At 47.2% G+C, this 26,735-nt stretch overlaps 1 protein-coding gene across 37 annotated transcripts in view; it reads right to left on the reverse strand.

Annotated features, from left to right (window-relative positions):
* BEND7 (BEN domain containing 7) overlaps positions 1-26,735 on the reverse strand; it is an 88,440-nt gene that overhangs the window by 55,031 nt on the left and 6,674 nt on the right. For 22 of the 37 annotated variants that reach the window (XR_013397926.1, XR_013397925.1, XM_028825997.2 and 19 more), the window contains one exon: positions 439-780. Coding sequence is in view for 32 of the 37 variants with exons in the window: in XM_028825997.2 (XP_028681830.1) it covers positions 439-780 (342 nt within the window). In the remaining 5 variants the exon portion in view is untranslated. The remainder of the gene's footprint in view (positions 1-438; positions 781-26,735) is intronic. The other 15 variants (XR_013397928.1, XR_013397927.1, XR_013397929.1 and 12 more) reach the window with 1 other exon arrangement.

The raw sequence follows: 26,735 nt of genomic DNA on the forward strand, positions 1-26,735 counted from the left end.
GGGATGCTGGATTATCACTGACCCTCCCCCGCCCTTGCCTTTATCTGGGACTCTTCTGATAATGAGAAAGGTGAAGGAGTAACCAAGAGGATATGTTAGTAACACACCATAGGACCAGGAAGCTTCTTTTAAAGACAATGGGGAGCTCTTTCTGCCCTAATGTTTGTTTTTTTTGTGACAGTAATATCTGTATATGGGCACAAAATGATCGCTTTTACTTCTTAAAGGGCTAAAATCTCTACCAGGAAATCTTCACTTATAATATAGAACCCCCTGTCTTTCCTAATTCTCAATTCTGTTTTTTAATAGTCTTCAACTCTTTCCTTTGTGTCTCCCTGTCTTTTAAAGTAACTCAGCAAAGGCAGGTAATTATGGGAGGGTTTAATAAATTGAACTCAACACACTGAATATTTAGAAATAAAACACAATGGTACAAACCCCCATGAGAGCCTTCTGAATGTTTGTTGACAACCATACCATTGGAGCTTGCAGCAGGGTGGGGCTGGCTTTGGAAGGTTCTAGAACGGGTGCCATACTGCCCTGAGAACTGTCCACTCTGGGGCGGTAGCTCATTCCACACACCACGTGAAGACAGGTGGAGGCTCTGTGGGGCCTCAGCAGAGGAGTTCAAACGCGGAGGCCAGACTAAATCCAGGTCCTGGGGCTCTTCTTTTAGTTTCTCTCCTTCTTTGCCAACTCGCTGATAGATCCGCCCAGTGCTGTCGTTCAGCAATCTTCTCATCCCTGTAATTTGCTTTTTTATTTCCATGCTTTCATCTCCTAATGGAAACAGGGCCAAAGTTAGCACTCTAAATTAGTGAAAAAGAAAAACAGTTCACTAACCAAAAACAAGAGAAAGAAAAAACAACCCTTCTTTGGAAATAAGATGACTGATTCGATACACTTAATCTGTAAAATGCAAAGGCAGGAAAACTGACTACGGTCTGAAAAAACCCACCATATTCCTGGTGCCTCTCATTTTAATCTCTGCAAGTCTCCTATGATAAAAGAGGTTTCTTGAGAGTGTGTCATCAGGAACAAACATCACATTCCCTCTTTGGAAGCATTTTCTGAGTGAGAAGGTGATGAGGAAACAGGCTGAGACAGAAGGTCAAGGATAGAACTGGACAGCGGAACCCCTCTACTCTGATGTGCCACAGCCACCCGTGAGGAACGGGCAGGTCACTAACGCGCTCTGCTGTCTTGTCAGCTTCAGCAGGCGGGGCGAGGACAAGGAAGCAAGCCTGGACTGGCAGGGATGCAGGGCTTCACTACTGACACAATGTCCTCCAGGATGACACGCTGCTGCCGCTGGAGACATCACCTTCAGAGAGGATGGCCGAGGAGAGAGAGAGGCGCTGAGTGTGGCAGCATGGCGAGCAAGGGGGCTTTGTCTTTCTGGCACCGATTCCCATCACATCAACCTGGTGATGACCGAGGGGTCCCTGCCACTCGAGGTCACTGGCAGTACCAGCACTGGAAGGGCGGAAGTGCAGCCTCCCCACCCCGCCCTCCCCCCAATGCCAAACGCACTGCCACCTCCCCTGCAGCGTAACTACGTGTGAGAGGTCACAGGCAACTGTGAAATCCCACCTCACCTACACTGACTTCTTTTTTTAAAGATTTTTCTCCCAACTCAGGAATTTTTTTTAAATTAAAGAACTTCTATATTGCACTGGGAGTACTTAATAAATATTACTTAAAGATGTCTATAATATTGTACAGATAGAAAATATTTTCGGCCGGGCGCGGTGGCTCATGCCTGTAATCCCAGCACTTTGGGAGGCCGAGGCGGGTAGATCACCAGAGGTAGGGAGTTCGAGACCAGCCTAACCAACATGGAGAAACCCTGTCTCTACTAAAAATGGAAAATTAGCCGGGCATGGTGGTGCATGCCTGTAATCTCAGCTACTCAGGAGGCTGAGCCAGGAGAACCCAGCTCACCCTGCGGGGAGGAGGTTGTGGTGAGGTGAGATCGCGCCACTGCACTCCAGCCTGGGCAACAAGAGCAAAACTCCATCTCCAAAAAAAAAAAAAAAAAAGAAAGAAAATCTTTTCTATCAATAATAATATCAAAGGATAATGATATCTATTAGGAGCTATTTCAAACACATTATCTTCTTAAACTGTGCGTCAGCCAATATCTTCATGAAGATGAAGAGAAAAGGATTTTTTTTCCTCAAACCCAGAAGATAAAATAAAATCTTAGGCCACTGCTGGGCATGGTGGCTCACATGTGTGATTCCAGCACTTTGGGAGGCTGAGATGGGCAGATCACTTGAGCTCAGGAGTTTGTGACCAGCCTGGCCAATATGGAGAAACCCCGTCTCTACAAAAAGGACAAAAGTTAGCCCAGCGTGGTGGTGTGTGCCTGCGGTCCCAGCTACTTGGAGGCTGAGACAGAAGGATTGCTTGAGCCCTGGAGGCAGAGGTTGCAGTGAGCCGAGATCATGCCACTGCACTTCAGCCTGGGTGACAGAGGCAGACCCTGTCTCAAAAAAAAAAAACAAAAACAAAACAAACAAAACAAAAAAAAATTCTTAGGCCAGGGTATGTGCGTGTAAACATTCATGCAGTTACTCTAATAAATGCTTGAAATTTAAACTGTAAGAAAAAGAAAAGGCTAACAGACAGCATCTGTTAAGAAAAATACAGCTCCTACAAATAAATACAGCACATTCAATATAATGATGTTTTAATGCACTTAGGATCATATAAGCGAAGTTTCGCTGTAGAACTGGTAACTGCACAATAACCTAGCCATTTTGTGCTTTCAAGTTAGATATTTAGCTTATTAATACATGTGTTATGTTACTAAATAAGGAAGGTTATTTTGAATTTACTGTTCACCATTTTGAAGTAAATATCTTTAGTTTTTTAAAATGATACTAAAAACATTACAGAATATATTAATTCTGTCTAACTGAACATGGGTAAACACAGAAATAACACAGATTTCCAAATTTACAATATTGCTATGTGTTGTTGGCATATGCTTGAGAGGAGACATATTCTAATTTGAGAAAAAACTATTTCTACTTCAAACCCCTGTGAAATTTACAATATATAAACAATAAATCATATTCCGGACTTTATGAGAATGAATGACCAAGTGAAATTTAAATAATGCAGAGTCAGCAAAATTTACTACTCTCTCAAGAGGCTATGGAACAGGGTGTGTCTGGAAGAGGTCCCAGAGGAATCCTGAAAGATAAGCCCACAGGCAAATGCGGCATTAATTTCAGCAACCAGACACATATATTCCCGGCTAGTTAACACCACAATTCAAGCAAAAGGAGGTATCTTTTCCGTGTGGTTTCCACTCACAGCCCTCCCCATCAGGCCAGGCGCACCTGCATTGAGGGCTGTGCAGAGCCTTCGCTGACACAGGTTGGTGGCCGCCTCCCCCGACCCCAGGTTCCCTGAAAAGAGCAGTCATAGCCAGAACACATGGGGCAGACACCCATCCTGGCTCTCGAGTCCAAGCCAGCTTGCTTCTCCACGCTAACTGACACATCACAGGAGAACGGATGTGTCTCCTGTCAAAGGTCCTGCCTCCGCTCTGTAGATAGAATGCTAGGATACAGTGCTACCATTAGGAACAGGCAGGTGTCATAAAGATTCTGGAACCTTCCGACGGCAAATCTGCTTTGTCATGACCTCAGTTTCAGAGTTCCAGAACTTTTGCCTAAGAAAAGTACATGGCTGAAAATACAACCTGAGTTTTCCGTAACTTTGTATTTTCATTTTGACAACCAGCACCCTAAGCTGCAGGTGGTGATGGGGGAGGAAGGTGGCAGGTGTGAGCGGTTCTGACAGTGGGCCGCCCCTGCCGTGTGCAGAAACATGTCTCCCACAGGCAAAACAAAATGAAACAAATACACAAAAAATCAGGACGTGGGGGTACTGAGGAGGAAGAAACAGTGCTGAAAGGAAGAGGGCAGGAGGCCAGAAGCAGGTCCGTCCTCAGAGGAAGTAAGCTCATGGCTTAGCTCACTGTGGCACATTTTAAAGGATGGAACACAGGGCCGGGCACAGTGGCTCATACCTGTAATCCCAGCACTTTGGGAGGCTGAGATGGGCGCATCACCTGAGATCCGGAGTTTGAGACAAGCCTGGCCAACACAGTGAAAGCCCACCTCTACTAAAAATAGAAAAATTAGCCGGGCATGGCAGAGCGCGCCTGTAGTTCCAGCTACTCGGGAGGCTGAGGCAGGAGAATCACTTGAACCTGGGAGGTGGAGGTTGCAGTGAGCCAAGGTTGCACCACTGCACTCCAGCCTGGGCGACAGGGTGAGACTCCATCTCAAAAAACAAACAAACAAAAACCTAACAACAACTAAAAGGATGGACACAGAAAACTACAGTAACTGCAGAAGTCTGTGCTGAGAGGAGAGCGGAGAGGTGAGCGGAGAGGAGAACTGAGCGGAGAGGAGAACTGAGCGGAGAGAACTGAGGGGAGAGGAGAACTGAGCGGAGAGAACTGAGCGGAGAGGAGAGTTGAGAGGTGAGCGGAGAGGAGAACTGAGCGGAGAGGAGAGCTGAGAGGTGAGCGGAGAGGAGAGTTGAGAGGTGAGCGGAGAGGAGAGTTGAGAGGTGAGCGGAGAGGAGAGTTGAGAGGTGAGCGGAGAGGAGAACTGAGCGGAGAGGTGAGCGGAGAGGAGAGTTGAGAGGTGAGCGGAGAGGAGAGCTGAGAGGTGAGCGGAGAGGAGAGCTGAGAGGTGAGCGGAGAGGAGAGCTGAGAGGTGAGCGGAGAGGAGAGCTGAGAGGTGAGCGGAGAGGAGAGCTGAGAGGTGAGCGGAGAGGAGAGCTGAGAGGTGAGCGGAGAGGAGAGCTGAGAGGTGAGCGGAGAGGAGAGCTGAGAGGTGAGCGGAGAGGAGAGTTGAGAGGTGAGCGGAGAGGAGAGTTGAGAGGTGAGCTGAGAGGTGAGCGGAGAGGAGAGTTGAGAGGTGAGCGGAGAGGTGAGCGGAGAGGAGAGTTGAGAGGTGAGCGGAGAGGAGAGTTGAGAGGTGAGCGGAGAGGAGAGTTGAGAGGTGAGCGGAGAGGAGAGTTGAGAGGTGAGCGGAGAGGAGAGTTGAGAGGTGAGCGGAGAGGAGAGTTGAGAGGTGAGCGGAGAGGTGAGCGGAGAGGAGAGTTGAGAGGTGAGCGGAGAGGAGAACTGAGCGGAGAGGAGAGCTGAGAGGTGAGCGGAGAGGAGAGTTGAGAGGTGAGCGGAGAGGAGAGTTGAGAGGTGAGCGGAGAGGAGAGTTGAGAGGTGAGCGGAGAGGAGAGTTGAGAGGTGAGCGGAGAGGAGAACTGAGCGGAGAGGTGAGCGGAGAGGAGAGTTGAGAGGTGAGCGGAGAGGAGAGCTGAGAGGTGAGCGGAGAGGAGAGCTGAGAGGTGAGCGGAGAGGAGAGCTGAGAGGTGAGCGGAGAGGAGAGCTGAGAGGTGAGCGGAGAGGAGAGCTGAGAGGTGAGCGGAGAGGAGAGCTGAGAGGTGAGCGGAGAGGAGAGCTGAGAGGTGAGCGGAGAGGAGAGCTGAGAGGTGAGCGGAGAGGAGAGCTGAGAGGTGAGCGGAGAGGAGAGCTGAGAGGTGAGCGGAGAGGAGAGTTGAGAGGTGAGCGGAGAGGAGAGTTGAGAGGTGAGCTGAGAGGTGAGCGGAGAGGAGAGTTGAGAGGTGAGCGGAGAGGTGAGCGGAGAGGAGAGTTGAGAGGTGAGCGGAGAGGAGAGTTGAGAGGTGAGCGGAGAGGAGAGTTGAGAGGTGAGCGGAGAGGAGAGTTGAGAGGTGAGCGGAGAGGAGAGTTGAGAGGTGAGCGGAGAGGAGAGTTGAGAGGTGAGCGGAGAGGTGAGCGGAGAGGAGAGTTGAGAGGTGAGCGGAGAGGTGAGCGGAGAGGAGAGTTGAGAGGTGAGCGGAGAGGAGAGTTGAGAGGTGAGCGGAGAGGAGAGTTGAGAGGTGAGCGGAGAGGAGAGTTGAGAGGTGAGCGGAGAGGTGAGCGGAGAGGTGAGCGGAGAGGAGAGTTGAGAGGTGAGCGGAGAGGAGAGTTGAGAGGTGAGCGGAGAGGAGAGTTGAGAGGTGAGCGGAGAGGAGAGTTGAGAGGTGAGCAGAGAGGTGAGCGGAGAGGAGAGTTGAGAGGTGAGCGGAGAGGTGAGCGGAGAGGAGAGTTGAGAGGTGAGCGGAGAGGTGAGCGGAGAGGAGAGTTGAGAGGTGAGCGGAGAGGAGAGTTGAGAGGTGAGCGGAGAGGAGAGTTGAGAGGTGAGCGGAGAGGAGAGTTGAGAGGTGAGTTGAGAGGTGAGCGGAGAGGAGAGTTGAGAGGTGAGCGGAGAGGTGAGCGGAGAGGAGAGTTGAGAGGTGAGCGGAGAGGAGAGTTGAGAGGTGAGCGGAGAGGAGAGTTGAGAGGTGAGCGGAGAGGAGAGTTGAGAGGTGAGCGGAGAGGAGAGTTGAGAGGTGAGCGGAGAGGTGAGCGGAGAGGAGAGTTGAGAGGTGAGCGGAGAGGTGAGCGGAGAGGTGAGCGGAGAGGAGAGTTGAGAGGTGAGCGGAGAGGAGAGTTGAGAGGTGAGCGGAGAGGAGAGTTGAGAGGTGAGCGGAGAGGAGAGTTGAGAGGTGAGTGGAGAGGTGAGCGGAGAGGAGAGTTGAGAGGTGAGCGGAGAGGAGAGTTGAGAGGTGAGCGGAGAGGAGAGTTGAGAGGTGAGCGGAGAGGTGAGCGGAGAGGAGAGTTGAGAGGTGAGCGGAGAGGTGAGCGGAGAGGAGAGTTGAGAGGTGAGCGGAGAGGAGAGCGGAGAGGAGAGTTGAGAGGTGAGCGGAGAGGTGAGCGGAGAGGAGAGTTGAGAGGTGAGCGGAGAGGAGAGTTGAGAGGTGAGCGGAGAGGAGAGTTGAGAGGTGAGCGGAGAGGAGAGTTGAGAGGTGAGCGGAGAGGAGAGCGGAGAGGAGAGTTGAGAGGTGAGCGGAGAGGAGAGTTGAGAGGTGAGCGGAGAGGAGAGTTGAGAGGTGAGCGGAGAGGTGAGCGGAGAGGAGAGTTGAGAGGTGAGCGGAGAGGAGAGCGGAGAGGAGAGCTGAGAGGTGAGCGGAGAGGAGAGTTGAGAGGTGAGCGGAGAGGAGAGCGGAGAGGAGAGCTGAGAGGTGAGCGGAGAGGAGAGTTGAGAGGTGAGCGGAGAGGTGAGCGGAGAGGAGAGTTGAGAGGTGAGCGGAGAGGTGAGCGGAGAGGAGAGTTGAGAGGTGAGCGGAGAGGAGAGTTGAGAGGTGAGCGGAGAGGAGAGTTGAGAGGTGAGCGGAGAGGAGAGTTGAGAGTTGAGCGGAGAGGTGAGCGGAGAGGAGAGTTGAGAGGTGAGCGGAGAGGTGAGCGGAGAGGAGAGTTGAGAGGTGAGCGGAGAGGTGAGCGGAGAGGAGAGTTGAGAGGTGAGCGGAGAGGTGAGCGGAGAGGAGAGTTGAGAGGTGAGCGGAGAGGTGAGCGGAGAGGAGAGTTGAGAGGTGAGCGGAGAGGTGAGCGGAGAGGAGAGTTGAGAGGTGAGCGGAGAGGTGAGTGGAGAGGAGAGTTGAGAGGTGAGCGGAGAGGTGAGCGGAGAGGAGAGTTGAGAGGTGAGCGGAGAGGAGAGGTGAGCGGAGAGGAGGGTTGAGAGGTGAGCGGAGAGGAGAGTTGAGAGGTGAGCGGAGAGGCGGCAGGGGAGGCTGAAGAAGGGCAGAGTGGGGAAAGTTTCTTAGGGGGGATGACGGGACGTTCAGGAATGGTCTCTGGGGTTTACTGAATCGCACTCTCTTCACCAAGCAGCAGGAGCAGCGGAGCAGGTCACCCCTGCAGCTGCTGCCTAGGAGGAGGGAGTCCCAGGGCTCCACCCCACAGCAGGGGATGATGAGTGACAGGCTTTGGCAGACAGGAAGAAAGAGGTTTCCTTGCACATTTGGGGCAGATGGGGTAGAGGATCAGAAACGAGGCCTGAAGACTCAAAGTGCCAATGACAAAAAACTTGAGTCAACCTAAATAAACTGGGGACAGTGGGTGCTGGGAGCAGACGAGCAGGCCGAACTGTGGAAGCTCAGTTGAGTGTGGTGCAGTGTTAGTGGGGGAAAGGACAGGCCGGGCTATTACACCTACACTTGGACTCGCCTCCTAATTACCCCCACCTTCTACTGGATACGAGACAGGTCGCTGAATATTCTCTAGTTTCCTAAATCCTAAAGCAACGGTCTGAACCATAACCCGGGGGGCACATGGTAGTCCAGGAGGGGCACAGGATTTTCATCGTCACCGAAGTGTTAACCAAGCACTTCGTGGCTCTAGAAGTCACGTGCGTCCTTTTCAGAAGATGGGCTGCTTCTATCATAGTGGAACCCAAGTTCTTTGATAAATAAAAAAAAAAAAAAAAAAAAAAAAATTGGTGAGTACATAGGAGATTGAGATTGGAAGTATTCATTGACTTCTATTGGCATTTCCAGTTATAATTAGTCAATGACTTCTCCAGGTACAGATACCAGGAAAAGGAAGCTCTTTGAAGCAATGAGCTCTCTAGCGAAACAGGACGCTATAAGGAAACCCGTGCATTTTTTCCCGATCTCTTTCCAAGAAGCTGAATCCTTTTCAGAAAAACTAACAAAAAGAAATCTGACTAAAATGGATCCATGCCACGTGGCTACCTTACTGGCAACCGGAAATCCTTTGGAGAGTTTAGTAACTATACTTCTTGGACAAGATCTAAAAAGACTATATGCGGGATTCTCCCCCTCACTAAATATCAAGACTCTACTAGATCACGTTTCTTTACACACAGAATTTATGACACACAGTCTTGCAGGATCTGATAAACGTGAGGGCAACACAGAAGTCATCACCCAAGGTCTCCCTTAACTTGGCTAAGAGAGAAGGATCCACTACGTGGAACATGATTATTCACAGGTAATCACGATAAAAGATGGTAACAAACAAACAGAGAGTGCGGCGAATGCTCATAATTTTATGTTGCCTTGGCATTCATTTTAAATATAAGTGGGAGTTTTTCATTCCAGAAGCAAGGCTCTGTCACCTTTGACAGTTTCCAGTTCTATTCGCTGCACCCCCGGTTCCTCAATGTGGTCGATCCAGACATCTGCTTTATACAACTGCTGCCTGGTGACCAACTCCCTATAGGACAGCCAGATGCAGCCTGCTGGCCCTTGCACCCCATGTGGACTGTGCAGATATGCCACAGTGACTCCCTCTCAGTCACTGCATGACCTCCTGCAACCCCTGCCTTCTTGCTTTCAACTCATGAATTACAGCTCCCTACGGGAAACCTGTGTGGGTAACGCTCTGGACCCAATAAAGGTACTGGCCACGGGTTCTTCTCTCTCCACTGCCTGCGCGCTCTGGCCTGCATGTGTGTGGCCTCCAGGGGTGTGCTATATCCCCTGGGGTCTGTAAGTACTAAAACTTCTTAAACTCTCACACTGTGCTAGTGTCATTAAAGGCCCACAATCGGACTCCTGACTGGGAGCCGGCCCCAAAGGGACCCGTGCTTGTAGATGTCTTGCTGGCACTTGTCTGGGCCTCTGGTGGTTGCTGGGGACCATGTGATCAGTTAAGTTAATAATGAAACTCAAAGAGTTCCATCTAAAACAAAGCAGTTGCACGTGTGCCCATCTATATGTCTCCTTATTAGGAAAACTCCTGGTAACAGTCACCCTATCTGTGCCCTACAAATGTACCAGTGCTGATGTACAGCAGGCATTCCATAAATCTTTCTTAAGTAATTGAAAAAAACTGGCTTAAAACAGAAATGAAGTCCAGAATGTAACACTAAGGTAGTAAACAAATAACAGGAAAGAATGAGAATGTATCAGAAATAAATTATTTGACAAATATTTATCAAGCACCTCCTAGGCTCCAGAGATACAAAGATCATCGGGTACAAATTGGAAGGTACCCCAACTTTCTCAACATCTCTTACCTGAATCCCTTTATATTGATTTCTTGCTCCCAACAATGGTCCTGGTATTCCTGGCCCGCTGACCCCTGCCTCTTTTAACTGTGTGCCCTGGAACTCTACTTGGTAAACTGCTTCCCTGGTTGCAGACCGCACGCTCTGCTTCCTTGCTAGAGCTAGACCCGCCTCTTTCCTGTGGATCCTGCCTTCCCTGTGGCCCCCACACAAAAATTATTCATTCTCCCTTCCCTTGAGGCTGCGGAGGAGACTCGGCTTTCCTCTTGCTCCCCGAAACATTGCTCTTTTAACCCCTGGAAGAAGCTCACAGAGGTGTATGACCTTGTATCCCTCTTCCCAAGCAGCAGTTCCACGAGACAGGAGTTTAAGATTCATAGGAGATGAGGCAGGCAATGGAGCTGGAGTGCATAGTGAGGCCACCCCACTAGGGCAGCACGTGCAGGGTGAAGGGAGAAGAATTGCACACGGGAGCCAATGGGTTATCAGGCTGGGTAACTTAAGATTCAGGTCTCTTTTCATATAAGGATAGCAAATAATCAGATATATCCTATACAAAAACAATTCTGGCAAAATTATGGTGAAACTGGTATGGTATAGAGGAACCCGGCTAGAATGTTATCACAGAAGGCTCTGTGAATGGCAACATCAGTCTATCAGGATTTTCAGGGTGGAAATGGAGAGAGATGGAGAGAGAGAGAAACACTGAAGAAGTTTAATCAAATGGGCTTGGGATTAGCTGGATTTGCGGGGGGTGGAGGCGGGAAGAATCCATGAACGATAACCCCAAGGTTTCCAGCTTGGGTCACTGAATAGAGATAAACACCAATAGGAGAACTGGAAAAAGATGCGTGCAAGGGAGTGGGGATATGGAGTCTAGTTTTGATGACGAAAATCTGGACAAAAGCAGGCAACAGGAAACGCAGCTACCAGGTGCATGAGGTTGAGCATGAAGCCATATTTCGGTTCTATCTATTAGTAGGCTGGCCCCTCTGGACTGAGTAAGCCCCTGAGGGTCACGGATAATTTGGGGGATGGAGGACATCTTATAGAGAGATACTAGATCTTCTACTAACCTAGCATGTAGAGAACTCAAAACATTGATTTATTAGTAAATATTTAAAAAGATATGACTTCCTATGATTCCAAGCTGGTAAGGTGAGTCAAACCTATCCCTCCTGAATTCCCACCCCCTGAGGCAACTGTCCTCTTGATCAGAACTGACTGACTCTCTCTCCCTGCGCCAGTCTCAAACCCATCACTCAGGGGTGCCATGTTCGGCCTCTTACCTGAGCAGAATGGACTGAGGGCATCTGAAAGAAGTGGGGTCCAATCCGACCGCTACACTGAGTATTACACTATCATGTCCCGTTTTGTCCTATGTTAAAGAGGCCATTGAGAAACTTGAGGAGATAATGAAAAAGCCAATTGAACAGATTAAAGGAACAAGGAAAGACAGAGTGGGGGTTGGGTTCTTTCACTAATAAATAAATGACTACTGAGTGACTTAATTATCTCTAAATATACTAGGCAGTATTATGGGTAGGACATTGTTCTTTATCAACAAGAAAAACAATGAACTGAAAATGCAGCTTCCAGCCTGGAGGTGGGGCCACAGATGGTCTTAAAGAGCTGGCCTTTCCAGTTCGTAAATACCAGAAGCAGTGCAGAGGCATCTGCAGGAGAGGTGACAATGAGGATGCGTCTCTGTTTGTGGTGATGAAAAAGCTCTGGAGATGGTTGCACAACACGGTGAACATATTTTAAAGAAAAATGCTTTTAAAACTCCTTGCATTTTTTAGGGGAGGGGTAATGGCATGTTAAAGAGAAAAAGCTTATCAGTGAGAAATAATAAGATGACCAGGTTTACACTATATGGTCCAAAATATTTCCTCTTAAAAACTCGTAGAGGTTGGCATGGAGCCATGCTGTGGATAGACTGATGGGCGGCCTGTCGAATGGGAGATGGGTAGGAGCACGGAGCTGGGCCCTTCAGGCCTGCGGGCAGCTCTCCACACAACCTCCACAAGTGAGCTGAAAGAAGAGGAATCTGAAGCGGACCCTGTGCTTTGAGGACCTAAGGCTGGCACCTCTTTCCAGACCCCATTAACAAGCAGATGCTATCAAGGTCCCAGCTGGCAGCCTGCAGGGACAATCGCCATGTTTACGAGGGACACACAAGACTGGGAGTTGAACTCAGCAAACCACCACGTGAAAAGCAAGTCTACGGAACAGGGCAACGGTTTTCGGAACAAGCCCTTTTTCTTCCAAGTGCAATCTAAAGTGGAACCCCAATAAATACAGAAGAGCAAAGCTCTGCTGAGGAGACTGTGCCAGAATCCGATTCCTGAAGCCACCCTCGGAGGACGCTCAAGAACTCCAAGGGCTCCACACTGCATAGGCTGAATGCCACAGAAAAGGAAAGGCCAAAAAGTGGCCATAGAATCATTTAATTGGATGAATGAAATACTATGAAAAGGAGTATCTAGACACAAATATATCTACATGTGCTTGAGGGTCCTGTTCAGCTGAGAACTACAGGTAGAAAATAATTAAGCCACCCAATGTATACATGCCATTTACATTTAAAGGATAGCTAAGATCCTTTCAAATCTGTTGAGATACTAGCAGGTTTACTCATCCACTTAATAAATATTTACTGTACTACTACTAAATATGAGACACAACGTAACAAAAAAATATATATAATACACAGTCTCTTCCCTTCAGGAGTTGATAGCCTAGCACAGGAGACAAAAGAGTATGTACACAGCTCTAAGAGTACAATGGCACTCTTCTGATGGACGGGCAGGTCTAAGCGGCACAGGGGTCACCCACAGCCAGGGGGCAGGAGCACCTTGTAATCATGGCTGAAGATGTGAAGCCAGGACAGGTACCAAGAAGGAACACCAAGGATCCTAGTTGGAAAACAGGCACTGAAAGCCAAAAAGGCACAAAGGGCTTGAGATGGGCATTTAGGGTCAAAGAGAGCAAAGAAATACCAGGAAATGAAGCAACAAACAGCTGTGCAAAATGAGCTATCACACAGCTTCTCAAACTCTTCCCTCAGAGAACACAGAAAGCCAAAGGAGAGTAAGTATCTATGAGAAGTTTGGGGGCAGAGTCCTAGGAGGGGAATAAGGAACAAACAATTTTCTTAGATGTCCTTATGTTTTCTCTTAAAAAGTAAATGCAAGTCCTGTCCTACACTCTCCGTGTTTTTGCATTTAATTTTAAAACAATCTTCTACCCACCAAGATGTGCAGCTTCCTACGGACCCTGGACCCCAGCACTGGGCACCCACGGTTACATGTTTGCCAGCTGATAAGCAAGGCTAGGGGTGGGTGGGCTGGTCCATCCCAGGGGCAAGGGCTGGTGCCTGCGAGTCAGGCTCTTCAGCATCGCCAGCTGCACTTCCTAGAAGCACAGGTACGGTGTCCATGACTGGACAAAACTAAGGGGACGCATGATCAATGCCTTAGAAATCGTGTAAGTGACAAGTGTTTCAGGAATTACAGAGAGAAACAGATCATTTTACCCTGGGAGGACTACACCTCACAAAGATGGCAAGACTGGAGGTGGTCAATAAACACCACTAGCATTTCCATGGCACTTTGGGGAGGAGAAAAGAGAATGGCACTGAACAAAGCTTGAGGGCAAGAGAGAAGTGAAGTGGGCAATGGCGAATCAGCGAACTTAGCTGGAGTTAAGGCAATGAATGGGGCAAAGTCAAAAACAAAAGGATTCTGACACTGACTTTATCCTCAAAGTGACAGGAGATCAATGAAGGTTTTTGTAAGAGCGATAGGACACAGAACTACCCAGTGAATTCAAAGACTTTTGTCTACTTATTTCTCCTCCAAATGTTCTTACATCATGGAAAGCAAAGTTTTATTTTATAATCAATATAGCATGGCTGTCCAGTGTTCCCTGATGAGTGATTGCATATAACATTAAGCAACTAGGTCTGAAACCACCACTTTGAGTAATATTCAAGAATGATCAAGTCAAAGAGTTAAATCTCAAATGCATGGAAGAGGTCTTATAAATCAATAAAGAAGATGATGAATACTAATGATGTTGGGCAAAGGACATGAACGTGTAATTCACATGAGAGAAAATGATCAATAAATATTTTAAGTATCTTATCTCCCTAATTATTAATGTAATGAAAATTAACATAAAATTCTTTTCCTTTTTATGTAATTATAGATTCAAAAAGGCCATTTTTGGTGATAATTTAGGGTCACAGTAACTCTCATATGCTGTTGGTAGGGATGTAATTTGATAAAACCTTTTTGGGGTAGAATATGGCAATTCCACTTACCAAAATTTATCCTACATAAATATTCCAACAAGTACCTGTGAATATTCACTACAGTATCATTTTACAAGGGAAATACTGGGAACAATGTAAACATTTATCAACAGAACATTAGATAAGTGAATTATGGTACAGCAGTAGAATGAAATTGGATCATTTCATATCTGTAAAGAGTGAAATAGACCCTTCCAGAGTCATTTGGAAGTATGTGAAAGACAAATTATTAGCTTCAAGAAGGCTGAGATCACGATCATCTCATTCACTACAGGATAACTTGGGGCTAAATCTGCCTGGCTCCAAATAGGCAGTCAATATGGGTGAAATAAATGAAGATTAGGTTAGGTGAAAAGAGTTGCAACACGTTATATAGCATAATTCTATTTTCTTTTTCTGTGACACACACACATATTTCACACACACCTCTATTGGTAATAGGGGTTACCACTGGAGAGTGTGACTGGGACGAGATTTTTTAAATTTTTAATTAAAAAAAAAAATAGTCAAGGGCTGGACAGGGTGGCTCATGCCTACAGTCCCAGCACTTTGGGAGGCCGAGGTGGACGGATCCCTTGAGGTCAGGAATTCAAGGCCAGCCTGGTCAACATGGTGAAACCCCGTCCCTACTAAAAAAATAAGACAATTAGCTGGGTGTGGTGGTGGGCGCCTGTAATCCCAGCCACTCGGGAGGCTGAGGCAGGAGAATCGCTTGAACCCGGAAGGCGGAGGTTGCAGTGAGCTGAGCTCACGCCACTACACTCCAGCCTGGGCAACAGAGTAAGACTCCGTCTCAAAAAAAAAAAAAAAAAAAAAAACCCACCCCCAAACCCCAAATAACTAGTCAAGTGTATTAGTGAGAAGGGGGAAACAGTAGAGTTTGACCTACAACTCACCATGAACAATCAACTGAGGTAACTCGCTCACTTCAGACCAGCTCGGATCTTTTACTTTTTGTTTTCAGCTTTATAAATTGTTTAAAAAATTGTTTCAAAATGAATATATTGACTGTTTTAGAGGAAAAATAATCTAGAATTATTATTTACAAACTTTTCCTTGTGGTATTCCCAAGCTGGGTATAAGGCAACTGGTAGATGCAGCTGTGGACCTGAAAACATCACAGTGAAACTGGGCAGGAACGACTGACCCACCAGCAGCTAGACGGCAGCAAGAAAAGTCAAGCAGGGAGGTGCTGGGGTGTGGTATGTGTTGTAATCCCTGGAATACATGCTAAGGCCACTTTCTCTTGAAATTCATTACAAGTCCCGTATCCTTAAAAGGAATTTGGATGTATTTAAGGGAAAGAGTGTTAAAGCTATTAATATCACTTACAGAGCACTTAGTATGTACCAGGCCTCTGGCAAGCACCCTGCCTACATTGAATCCTGACACCAAGCTAAGAGGTTCGAGCACTGACGTACACATTTTACCCAGGAGACGCAGAGACTGTGAGGTCAGAGATCTGCATTGGATGCATCAGGCTTCTGGGTCCCTATGCTGCACTGCTCTACTAAGCTGCTCAAGGAACTAGCTGAATGGCAGGAAGGGCTCCATTCATGAGACCATCAAGCCAGTGTCCAAGGAGCTGTCACAACAAGCTGTGGGTGCCGTGTGAACTAGCTGGTACCTTAACTACCTAGGAATGTTAGCACACATGGTGGAAACAAGGAAATCACTGGACCAAACCATCTTTACAGATTCTGACTTAGTTGCACTGCTCCAAACTAAGAAGAATGAGGCTGATATTTCCTTTTAAATTGGAAATTCGTACTTGTGAGGCTGAGGTAGGAGATCACTTGAGCCCAGGAGTTTAAGGCTGCAGTATGCTATAACCACACCTGTGAACAGCCTCTGCACTCCAGCCTGGACAACATAGCGAGATCCTGTCTCTTAGAAAAAAACAAACTGGAAACGTGGTCCATGTGAAGCCTGTTAGTTCTACAAAAGCCAAAGATGAAAACTTCAGAAAAGTGAAATAAAAGTTTGTGTTCACGATTCTATGAAACATACAGCAAAAGTCTCCAAAGGCTGACAATACACCTAGGAAAAATAGAACAAGATTGTAGATTAAGAGCTGCTTCTGAATTCCTACAGTAACACAAGTCTTGCCTTCATTTGACAAGAAAATGTTCATAATTTACTATTTGCAAAGACGCGCCCTTTTCAATATAAGTCGAAACACTGATCCTCTGCTCTCCTGTACAGAAAACTTCTAAGAGAGTCTTGACACAGAAATGCAAATATCCCTTCCTTCCTGAGATGTTAATTCCACATCTACCTCATGGATCAGTTAAGTATGAACATCATTAAGTACCGTCTGGATTATATTTCTTCAGTCATTTAAACTTTTAAAATATTCAGAGTTAAACACACATGCTGTTGCACAATTTCATTTTCAATGCAAATATTATTAATAATGATGACAAACAGATCACACTCACAATGGCTTTTTCTTTCAAGGATCTCAAGGGATTTGGATAACTTGGGGCACAAGGGACCTGGAGAATGGCAGCCTTCCCTGAGTGAGTCTCGTGGGAAATCTCTGGGGCTAAGGCAACAGTAACTTAAATCAGTGGCTTCCAAACTTTTCTGACCATGGTTCATAGCAAGAAATACATTTTTCATGATGACCTAGAACACACATACAGATAGGTATACCATGCACACAACTCTTTTTTTTTTTTTTTTTTTTTTTGGGACGGAGTCTCGCTGTGTCTCCCAGGCTGGAGTGCAGTGGCGTGATCTCGGCTCACTGCAAGCTCCGCCTCCCGGGTTCACGCCATTCTCCCGCCTCAGCCTCCCAAGTAGCTGAGACTACAGGCGCCCGCCACCACGCCCAGCTGGTTTTTTGTATTTTTAGTAGAGACGGGGTTTCACCATGTTAGCCAGGATAGAATGCACACAACTCTTAACGACAGTGTCAGGAATTTACCTTCCCTGCATGCAGTATACTTTGATGTTTTCTATTCTACTCTATTTCTCTCTTCTTCTTCTTATTGCTATTGTTACTGTTGTAGTGTCGGTGACAATTCACTAAATTGATATCATGACCTACTTACAGGTCACAACCACTGGTGTGCAAAACATTGCCTTCAGTGTCCACAGTTTTAGGACACTGGCCTAGGCAGTCTTCTCGCCCTCCATGCTCTTCCTGGATCCACCCGTCCTCTCTCCTGGCTCCACTGACTATCCGTACAAGAGGACTCCAGCCCAGATTCCACCTCAAGGCTCCAGAGCCATACATCCAATTGCTTACCAGATAGCCTCACTTGGACATCTCAAAAGCAACCTTCACATCATGTCTAAAAAGGTTATTTTATCACGACCATCCCCTAGCCTTAGTAAATGGGCCAACTCAGCTGTCCGAGCCAAAAACCTAGGAGTTATTCCTCTTTCCTTCCCTCCCACAGCCGATTAGTCACCAAGTCCTGCTTCTTACAACTTCTAAATTACTTTAGAATCCTACCGCTTCTCCCCCCCACCACCCCATTCTTGGTATCACTCCATGGGGCTACTGCCACAAGCCTTCAGGACTGCTCCCCTCCCATTCTATTCCACCCTGAAGCTAGAGTGATCTTTCAAAAACGCAAATTGAGTTACACTGTGGACCTCCATGGAGTGCCACTATCCCCAGGATGGAGCTGCAGCTCCCTGAGAGGCCGGGCCTCCTTGCCGCTGCTCCAGCCCTGGCTCCTGCCACATTTCTCCTATTCTACGGTGGTGTCTGGCTCTAGGGTCTGGCTGCACGTGAGAACCACTGGGGCAAATTTTAAAAAATAAAAGTGGTGGCCGGGCGTGGTGGCTCAAGCCTGTAATCCCAGCACTTTGGGAGGCCGAGACGGGCGGATCACGAGGTCAGGAGATCGAGACCATCCTGGCTAACACAGTGAAACCCCGTCTCTACTAAAAATACAAAAACTTAGCTGGGCGAGGTGGCAGGCGCCTGTAGTCCCAGCTACTCGGGAGGCTGAGGCAGGAGAATGGCGTGAACCTGGGAGGCGGAGCTTGCAGTGAGCTGAGATCCGGCCACTGCACTCCAGCCTGGGTGACAGAGCGAGACTCCGTCTCAAAAAAAAAAAAAAAAAAAAAAAAAAAAAAAAAAAAAAAGTGCCCAGGCCTCCCTTCAGAACAATTCAATCGGAATCCAAGAAGCGACTGTCCGTGCAGCTCTGGCCCTGCCCAAGGCCTTTTCCTGTGTCTCACAAGCTGGTCCCCACATGCTGCCCCTTCCGTGTCCTCAGCCCCAACACCAGATTGGCCCTTCAGGTCTCCGTTTCAAGGTCATTTTCTCAAGGGCCGTATTCCTTAATTCCCCAGGCCTGGGAGGACTCATGTTCCCACAGAATCCTTAATTTCTCTTATCACAACCTAGTGGGTTCTATAACCTCCCAGCCTGGCATGGTGGCTTCAATAAATATCTACAATATGAATATATTAACGTCAATTCTAATAACAGATATGACGAGAAGACATGGTTGAGGAAAGCTGATGGAAAAACACCACCACTGATGTGCAAGAGATAAACCCACATCGGAGGCATCTGTGCAGTTCTCCTTCTTTCTGTAGAGTGTGCAGCGGGGTGGCAAGCAGAGGCCATTTGGTGCCGAAATCTGGCCACATATTCCCATGAAAGCCTTCCCCGAGGGACATGTCTCATCTCCATCTTCTTCCTGGTTCATCGCAGATAATGGGTGGGAAATTCAGTTTCCCCTGCCTCAACAAATGGGAAGTAAAAGCTGCCTGTCCAGAATGATCAAGTAAACCAGGGAAGCTAGGTCGGACCTGGGCCACCCTGCTCTACTGTGTGCCGGCACCAGGCTCTCCCTCCCAGTGGAGAGTTGAAAAGAGGAACACTGAACTTGTAGAGAAATGCTAAAGCTAATATTCCTGTAGCAACTCTTCAGCCACATTTCATGCTGTGCATATTAAGGTACCCATTAAAGTCTTGCTAGTAATCGAAAAAATTATCTATGTGCAATGAGAATGAGTAATGCAACAGAGGTACCTTAACTTTTGCATCTCCTGACTTTTCACCTTGAAGAGGTACCTGAACCTTGCATTTTTGTGGGGTTCTTTACATTTCCTATGTAGGTGTAAAGTCATACTTGAGAGATATAATTCCATTCACCACACAAGCAACTTCATAGTCTATTCTATTGCATCAACTTTTTCTGTAAAAATAAATTGTTAAGGATATTATTCCTGGAACAGAATAAATTCTTGGAATTACTGAGTAACTCATGTAGCGTTCCACTGTTCCAAGAACACATCACTTATTTTATCATGACAATGTAAAGGTATTAATCTTTTGGCTTCCATTTCAACAATGAGAAATGCTGCGAGAGACACAGACACCTGCATTACATTTCAGCTCAAGTTTATATCATCCATAAACATCTCTGTTTTGGACACCTCGGCCAAACAAATGCTCACAGAATACTCTATGTAGCATTTGATTTTATGGAACTATAAAAGTTCCTTGCTGTTAATTACAGAGACAAATGTCTCATCACACATTTGGTTACCAGATAGCAGCATAATTAGTTTTCTCCATTAACCTTTCAGATATAAAATTTGATTTCAAGTAAAAAACATTGTAAACCCCTTGGAATCTGAATAACACGGTATATTTCTGCATGTTTGAAAAAAATGCAACACTAAGAAAACAATTTTATGGATTCTTATTTACAAGGATATTGGTTGTATGGAATACTGAAAGAAAATCTGTCTAAACTTTGTAATGATTCGAAAATATATTATCAAATATGCGTGCGATAAGCTATCCTTTGTAGAGAAATGAGGCACAGTCACCTGACCACCAGTGGAATGTGCCCTTTGACCTCTCTCTCCTAACTATGGTCATGCGGCCAAATTGTTCAGCACAGCCTCTCATCTGCTCCCCCTTCATCCTGGTATCTGTGAGACAACGGATGAGGGAGGTGCGTTCAGTTGATGGCAATGGAATAGTTTTTTTCCTGTTTAAAGCCAAATTGCCTTCAGAATGACTGATCCCACAACCCTGGTCTGCTAAGGACCATGCTGTAGCTTACGTTCGCAGAGGGCGCGTTTGATGGGTTCAATGTGTAGATGGGGTGCTATCAACATTGACGTACGTTTACGCTGCCGATGTGGAGGGTGGGATGAAGACCTCCTGTGTCGCATGGGACACTCCTGCACGAGGGAACGGCCTCATCTCAGTCGTCCCACTCTGACCTACTGATAACTGGAGGCACATTACCTTTTAATATGTTTTAACATGGAACTCATGTATTCAAAAATAGTTACTAAGAGTCTACTCTGTGCCAAGGAATACTACAGTAGGAATACAGCATTGAACACTCAGAGTCTTGCCCTGAAGGAATTCAAGCTGAGACTGGAAGGACAATTAAAAGATCATGGAGGCAAGGGTAGCCGAGGTCACTCCAGGCAAAGAGGCCAGCAGAGCACATGCCAGGGCCCCAGTGTTGCAAGATTCCAGGGGTGCTGTCCCTTGTGCCATGTGAGTCTGCGAGGCCCGGGGAGACGGGTGGCACGGAGACTGGTGACACACAGGGGGCACAGAAGGGCATCCTACTTCAGAGTTAGACTTTAAAGGATGGAGACTTTTACCTAATAAAATAGAAAACAGGCTGGGCGTGGTGGCTCATGCCGGTAATTCCAGCAGTTTGGGAAGCCAAGGCGGGCAGATCACTTGAGGTCAGGAGTTCAAGACCTGCCTGGCCAAAATGGTGAAACCCCGTCTCTACTAAAAATACAAAAACTAGCCAGGCGTGGTGGCACGCACCTATAGTGCCAGCTACTCGGCAGGCTGAGGCAGGAGAATCACTTGAATCAGAGGTGAAGGATGCAGTGAGCCGAGATTGCACCACTGTACTCCAGCCTGGGCAACACAGCGAGACTCTAACTCAAAGGAAAAAAAAGTTTATTTAACAAATACTTATGATATTTCCTAGAATGTGCCAGACATTGTTCTGCAAACAAAAATGCAAAGATATCAGGCTAGATGATAGCAGGATACATACAGGCTTGGAAGAGTTGATACCAAAGGAAGCTTTTGGATTTCTAGTGCCAAAGGCCATTATATTTTAGGGTTCAAGTAAAAGACTGTATTTCTCAGTGTCCATTGAAGATACATGTGACCGTACAAAAAATAAGTGTTGACTGGAATATCTGGTTATATTCTTTAAGAAGCAAGTGGAACAAATAAATTAAGCAAGCACTTGTTGCCCTATTGAGATTTTCTTGTGGTTTTCTTTTTTTTTTTTGGAAATAGGATCTCACTTGTTGCCCAGGCTGGAGTGCAATGGTGCTCTCTCAGCTCACTGCAACTTCCACCCCCGGGGCTCAACTGATCCTCCCACCTCAGCCTCCTGAGTAGTTGGGACTACAGGTATGCACCATTACACCCGGCTACTTTTTGTAATTTTTTGTAGAATTTTTATTTTTTTTTTTTGCAGAAGAGTGGTAAGCATGTCAATGACGTGAGGAAGTGCACAGTCTAAAATGTAAGGAAGGAGAGCTGCTGCAGGAAGGAAAAGTGGTGTGGTATGGCTGCTGTACATGGAGGCAAGAGGGGAGTGTCAGGAATCAGCTGGAAGAAGTAGACGGGGGCAGTTCCTGCAGGGTCTCAGCTGTCATGCTAGGGAGTTTGGGTACACTTAGATGACAAAGAATTTCAAGCATCACACCTACAACCCCAGCACTGTGGGAGGCCAAGGCTGGAGGATCGCTTGAGGCCAGGAGTTCAAGACCAACTAGTGCAACAGAGGGAGACGCCGTCTCTACAAAAAATAAAAAAATTAGCTGGGCATGGTGGTACATGCCTGAAGTCCCAGCTACTTGGAAGGCTGAGTAGCTTGAGCCCAGGAGTTGGAGGCTTCAGTGAGCTATGATCATACCATGCACTCCAGCCAGGGCAACAGAGTGAGACCCTGTCTCTGAAAAATGGAAAAGAATTGCAGGCAGAGGGGCAGCCCAAGTTGCACACAATACTCTCAGGACCCGAAAGGCACCATGTGGATCGCAATGGCTGCAGGTTCAGGTTTCTGCCCTTCGCCAACCCCACTCCCCTGCTACTGCTGGGGCACTGCTGTCCAGGTCACTTTCTCTCCGATAATCTGCTACTTATAAGGATAACAGACTTCCTGCGCCAACATCCCAGGTCTATTTTTAACTTTGAGATGCAGAACACACTGGCTCAAAATCCTTACTTTACCGTATAGATGGCCATATGATTTTCCTCCGAAAATAAAATCAGAGAGAGGCTGAATTGTCAACATGTTTCCTTAGATTCTACCCTTCATGACTTTATTATTATTTTTTCAATGATTTGGTCATGACCAGTGTAAGAAAAGTAAAAGACCACAATATATCACACTTTTCATTTACAGGGCAGTTGCTGAACCACAACGAGCCTTCCTGAGAAACAGAAAGAGGTGGTTTTTCCTTAGGACAGCTGCTGCCCCCACGCGGGCCGTGGCGAGCAGGCTGCAGGCTGCATGTTAGCCCCACTGGCCCCTCACAGGGCCCCCTTGGGCAGATACAACTTGGGTGGCTGTGTGCAGGGGCCCAACTCCTTCAGAAACCCGACAGGCACCAAGGTTTGTGGGTGTGATCTTTAATACATGGCTGTATGTCCTTAAATTAAGGTAGAAAAGCTTGCTTCATGTGGAATCTGAGAAGTCAACAATGTCAACATCGGTTTACAGACGGGCCAGTGCTATCTTAAGCACCTTCCTAAAGCTGTACCTGTGTTACAGCAGAATAAGGAACAAGTAGAACAAATGTGATTTTCCAATTTTGGTTTCCAACATGTCACTGGCTTTCATATGTGAGTTCTCCTTTTCAGTTTCTTCTAGATTTGAAAAAAGAAGTTGTATCTCACAAATCAACATCAGAAATCCCAAATTTCTACTCTAGTATGTTACAGAAGCTTAAAGTTAAATGAGGCATCTTTTAGTTTGGCTCACTAAATGTCTCTACAATCTCAATATAGCAGTATACTTTACAATAAATCTTCAGAGTCCTAACGACAGTGTCCAATATATTCATGCATTTAAATCACATATCTGAAGACCTATCAGCAGAGTACCTATTGCGGATACAGCATTGTGCTAGGTTCTCAAAGGATCCAAAATGAATTCAGGTCACACTTGCCCTCTAGGATCTGACAGTTTACATTAGGAGCGATTAGAAGAGTCCTGCAAATAAACAACTCCATTTCAATGTGGCAGCTGTTAAGGTTCGGGGGAGGATCTGCTGGGTGACTTGAGCACAATAAAGCCACACACAAAAATAAGTAAATATTAGGCATCACATGGTGAGTGCCAGAGAAGGGTACTGTTACTACTTAGTGCCCAAGTATCAGAAGAAAAGATAACTTCTAGGCCGGGCGCGGTGGCCCACGCCTGCCATCCCAGCACTTTGGGAGGCCGAGGCGGGCGGATCATGAGGTCAGGAGATCGAGACCATCCTGGCTAACACGGTGAAACCCCATCTCCACTAAAAATACAAACACATTAGCCGGGCGTGGTGGCGGGCGCCTGGAGTCCCAGCTACTCGGGAGGCTGAGGCAGGAGAATGGCGTGAACCCGGGAGACGGGGCCTGCAGTGAACCGAGATGGCGCCACTGCACTCCAGCCTGGGCGACACAGCGAGACTCTGTCTCAAAAAAATAAAAGGTAATTCCTAAATCTGGGAGAAGGAGGAAGAATGGGGTAATAAAAACACAAACACAGTGTTTTCCAGTTTGAAAAAGCATTTTACCATACAGGATCTCCCATGTGCGTCAGGAGGGCCAACATTATTCTTCTATTACAGAAGATGAGGAAAGCCCTCAAGAGTGTTCTCCAAGGTGTTACAGCTGGAGCCTGAGATTCGAAGCAAGGTTTTCTGACTCTAAATCCGACTTCTCTCTACTATGCTATGTAAACTGAGAAGGCTTACAGGCCAAGGTAATATTTGAATTGGGCTTTAAAAACCGATGGGAGAGACAGGATTTTAGGGGAAGGAGTTTGGAAATGGGGTAAGGCATGGTAGGAGGCTAGGATGGAGAAGGAGCCACTGTGAAACGGCGGAGATGAGAAGGGGAACGTGCTTTAAGGAGGGAATGATGTGGCCGGTTTGACAACAGCACATGTTTTCAGTGAGGGTGAAGAGCAAGAGAAGGCTGGAAAGGTGGGTTAGAAACAGACAGCGAACTGAACGAGGGGGAGAGCGGGGCCTCACTCCTCCACGGCAGCGTGTTACAGTGAAAGACTGCGGCCAGGCCATGTCCAAATTCCAGATCCAGGCTCTTGTCTCCTAGCTCTATGACCTTACATACACTAACAATTCTAAAGGCCCATTTTTCTCATATAAAAGGAGAAATGACAATACCTTCTCAGAGCTGGTCTCAGTGTTAAATGAGATAAAGTTCGGAAGTGCCTAGCATACACGGGAGACAGTAAACAAGCCCTAGCTCCTTTCTTCCCAGGGGCTTTCCCAGGCCGCAGCTCCTGGCCACCTCATTCCTTCTCTCTGTGGAGCCCCCTCTGCACCTGGAAGTCCTGCTTTAGGAAGCCGGCTGGCTCAACGGACGGTGGTTGCATGAAAGCTGGAGACAGGGAGATGCAGATGCGGTCGGGTCACACTACGCATACTAAACACTCAGTGAAGGGCTTTGCCTTGATTCTAGAACCCATGCCAAGGCAGCTGAAGTCTCTAAGCAGGAGAGAGGGTGAGAAGTTACGTATTGAGATCAGCCTATGTGAGCAGATTGGAGCAAGGAGTGGTGGCAGCTCTGACAAGGTGAAGAGCGCAGAAGTGGATGTCAGGAGACCCGACTGGAAAGTGTGGTCAGCTACTAATGACCATGTAGCCTTGGGCAAATCACTTTCACCCCTGAGTTGAGGTTCCCATTTGTAAAACATGAGACCAACCCAACACCAACCTCACAGTGTAGCTGCAATAAAAACTAAGTGAGAAATGGAGGGCCCGTATGGCCTAAATACAAATGCCTCCCAGACTTCAGGCAACAAGTCATACGTGAGAATGACAAAGTTCTGCATCCACAGCTACTGAAACACATGTATATGTGCACATAAATTGAAAGAAGCTATCAGTATTTAAGTCTTCTCAAGAGGCTCTCCAAACTTTGACTTCGCTTGCAATTGTTTTTGAAGCCATTTTTTGGTCCTAGAGTATAATCAGACATATCAGGTGCTGTATGAAGCCTTGGGAACAGTCTAGACCAGGGGTTTTAAAATAGTGACTGGGGGTGCCCTAACATTCTGCAGAGGCCCACAGAGGAATGTGGAACGCACATAAGGCGCTCTGGGTCTCCTCGACCTTTCTTCAAGCAGCTCTGCTCCCCTTTGATCTGCTGGACACGCCGGGGGTTCCGCTTGGGAGCGCGTTTGAACACAGCCTGCCATGCGGTTAAGGGCTTGCTTTGGAGACAGGCAGACCCTGGCTTGCGTCCTGGCTCTGGCACTGAGTAACTCTGTGAACTCCTCAAATTCTTCATCCATCAAGAGGGAAAAACAACACGTTTCTTGGGACAATTAATGGGATAACATTTACAAAGTCCTTTACATAGTGCCTGGCACACAGCAAGCTCTGGGTAAATGACACTATTACCGGCCACATACTTAACCCCAGGAGACACTCCTGGTTGTCTGTCCCGTTCATTCCACCACCAAAAAAGGAGAGGCCTGACATGAAAGAGCACAGGGACACAAGGACACAGTGGGGCCAGCGTGCTGAAGATGGAGCTTTGACGGGGAGGAACAGAGTCGGGAAGCACTTGCTTCGAAATACTGGGATTTCGGGGTTCTACTTTTCCCTCTTGGCCCTTCATTTCCCCTAAGTTTGCAACTCCTGCCCCAGATATGGTGACACACTAGACCCTTCTTCCTCTTGGGAGCAGGGGCTCAGCTCCTAAGCCTTTTGAAACCAACCAAGAACCAGGGTGGGACCCAGGCCACCTGACTCCAGGTGAAGACCTCCTCCGTCTTACAAACAGACCTGCCCAGTCCTCCGGGAGGAGAACGACGTCGTGGCTGGGAGATAACTCTCTAACTTGTAAAAGTGCACAGGAATTTTTCGAGTGTGTCCTCTTTGGGGAGATTCTGGGGACTCTAGTGGGGGCAGCTGTCATCAAGAAAGCCACTGAAAAGAGATTTCAGGGTTTCAGAGATGTCGATCCTGCTCACCTGGCATGGCAGCCACACTGTGTGCTTCATCTATGGAAAGCTGAATAACTGAACTGAATACTAAAAAGAGTAACTAGAACAGGGCTTGGCATGGATGTAAAAGGAGCACAGTGAATTTCTGTTGAATGAATAAATGAATGAGACTGAACACCTGACAAACATGTTTCAAATGTACATACTATGATAAATGTAACCCAAAATCCCACGTGTGAAAAGAGACTTCATTTTATATTTGTATGAGTGCTATGAATAATAAATTAATTGTCTCATAAAAATCCTTCTATAAGTGCCCTGCTAGCAGCTAAGGCCTCCTCCATGAGCCTTGGCTTTGCCTGGCTC

Source organism: Macaca mulatta, chromosome 9 (assembly GCF_049350105.2).
Source record: "Macaca mulatta isolate MMU2019108-1 chromosome 9, T2T-MMU8v2.0, whole genome shotgun sequence".
Classification (NCBI taxonomy): domain Eukaryota; kingdom Metazoa; phylum Chordata; class Mammalia; order Primates; family Cercopithecidae; genus Macaca; species Macaca mulatta.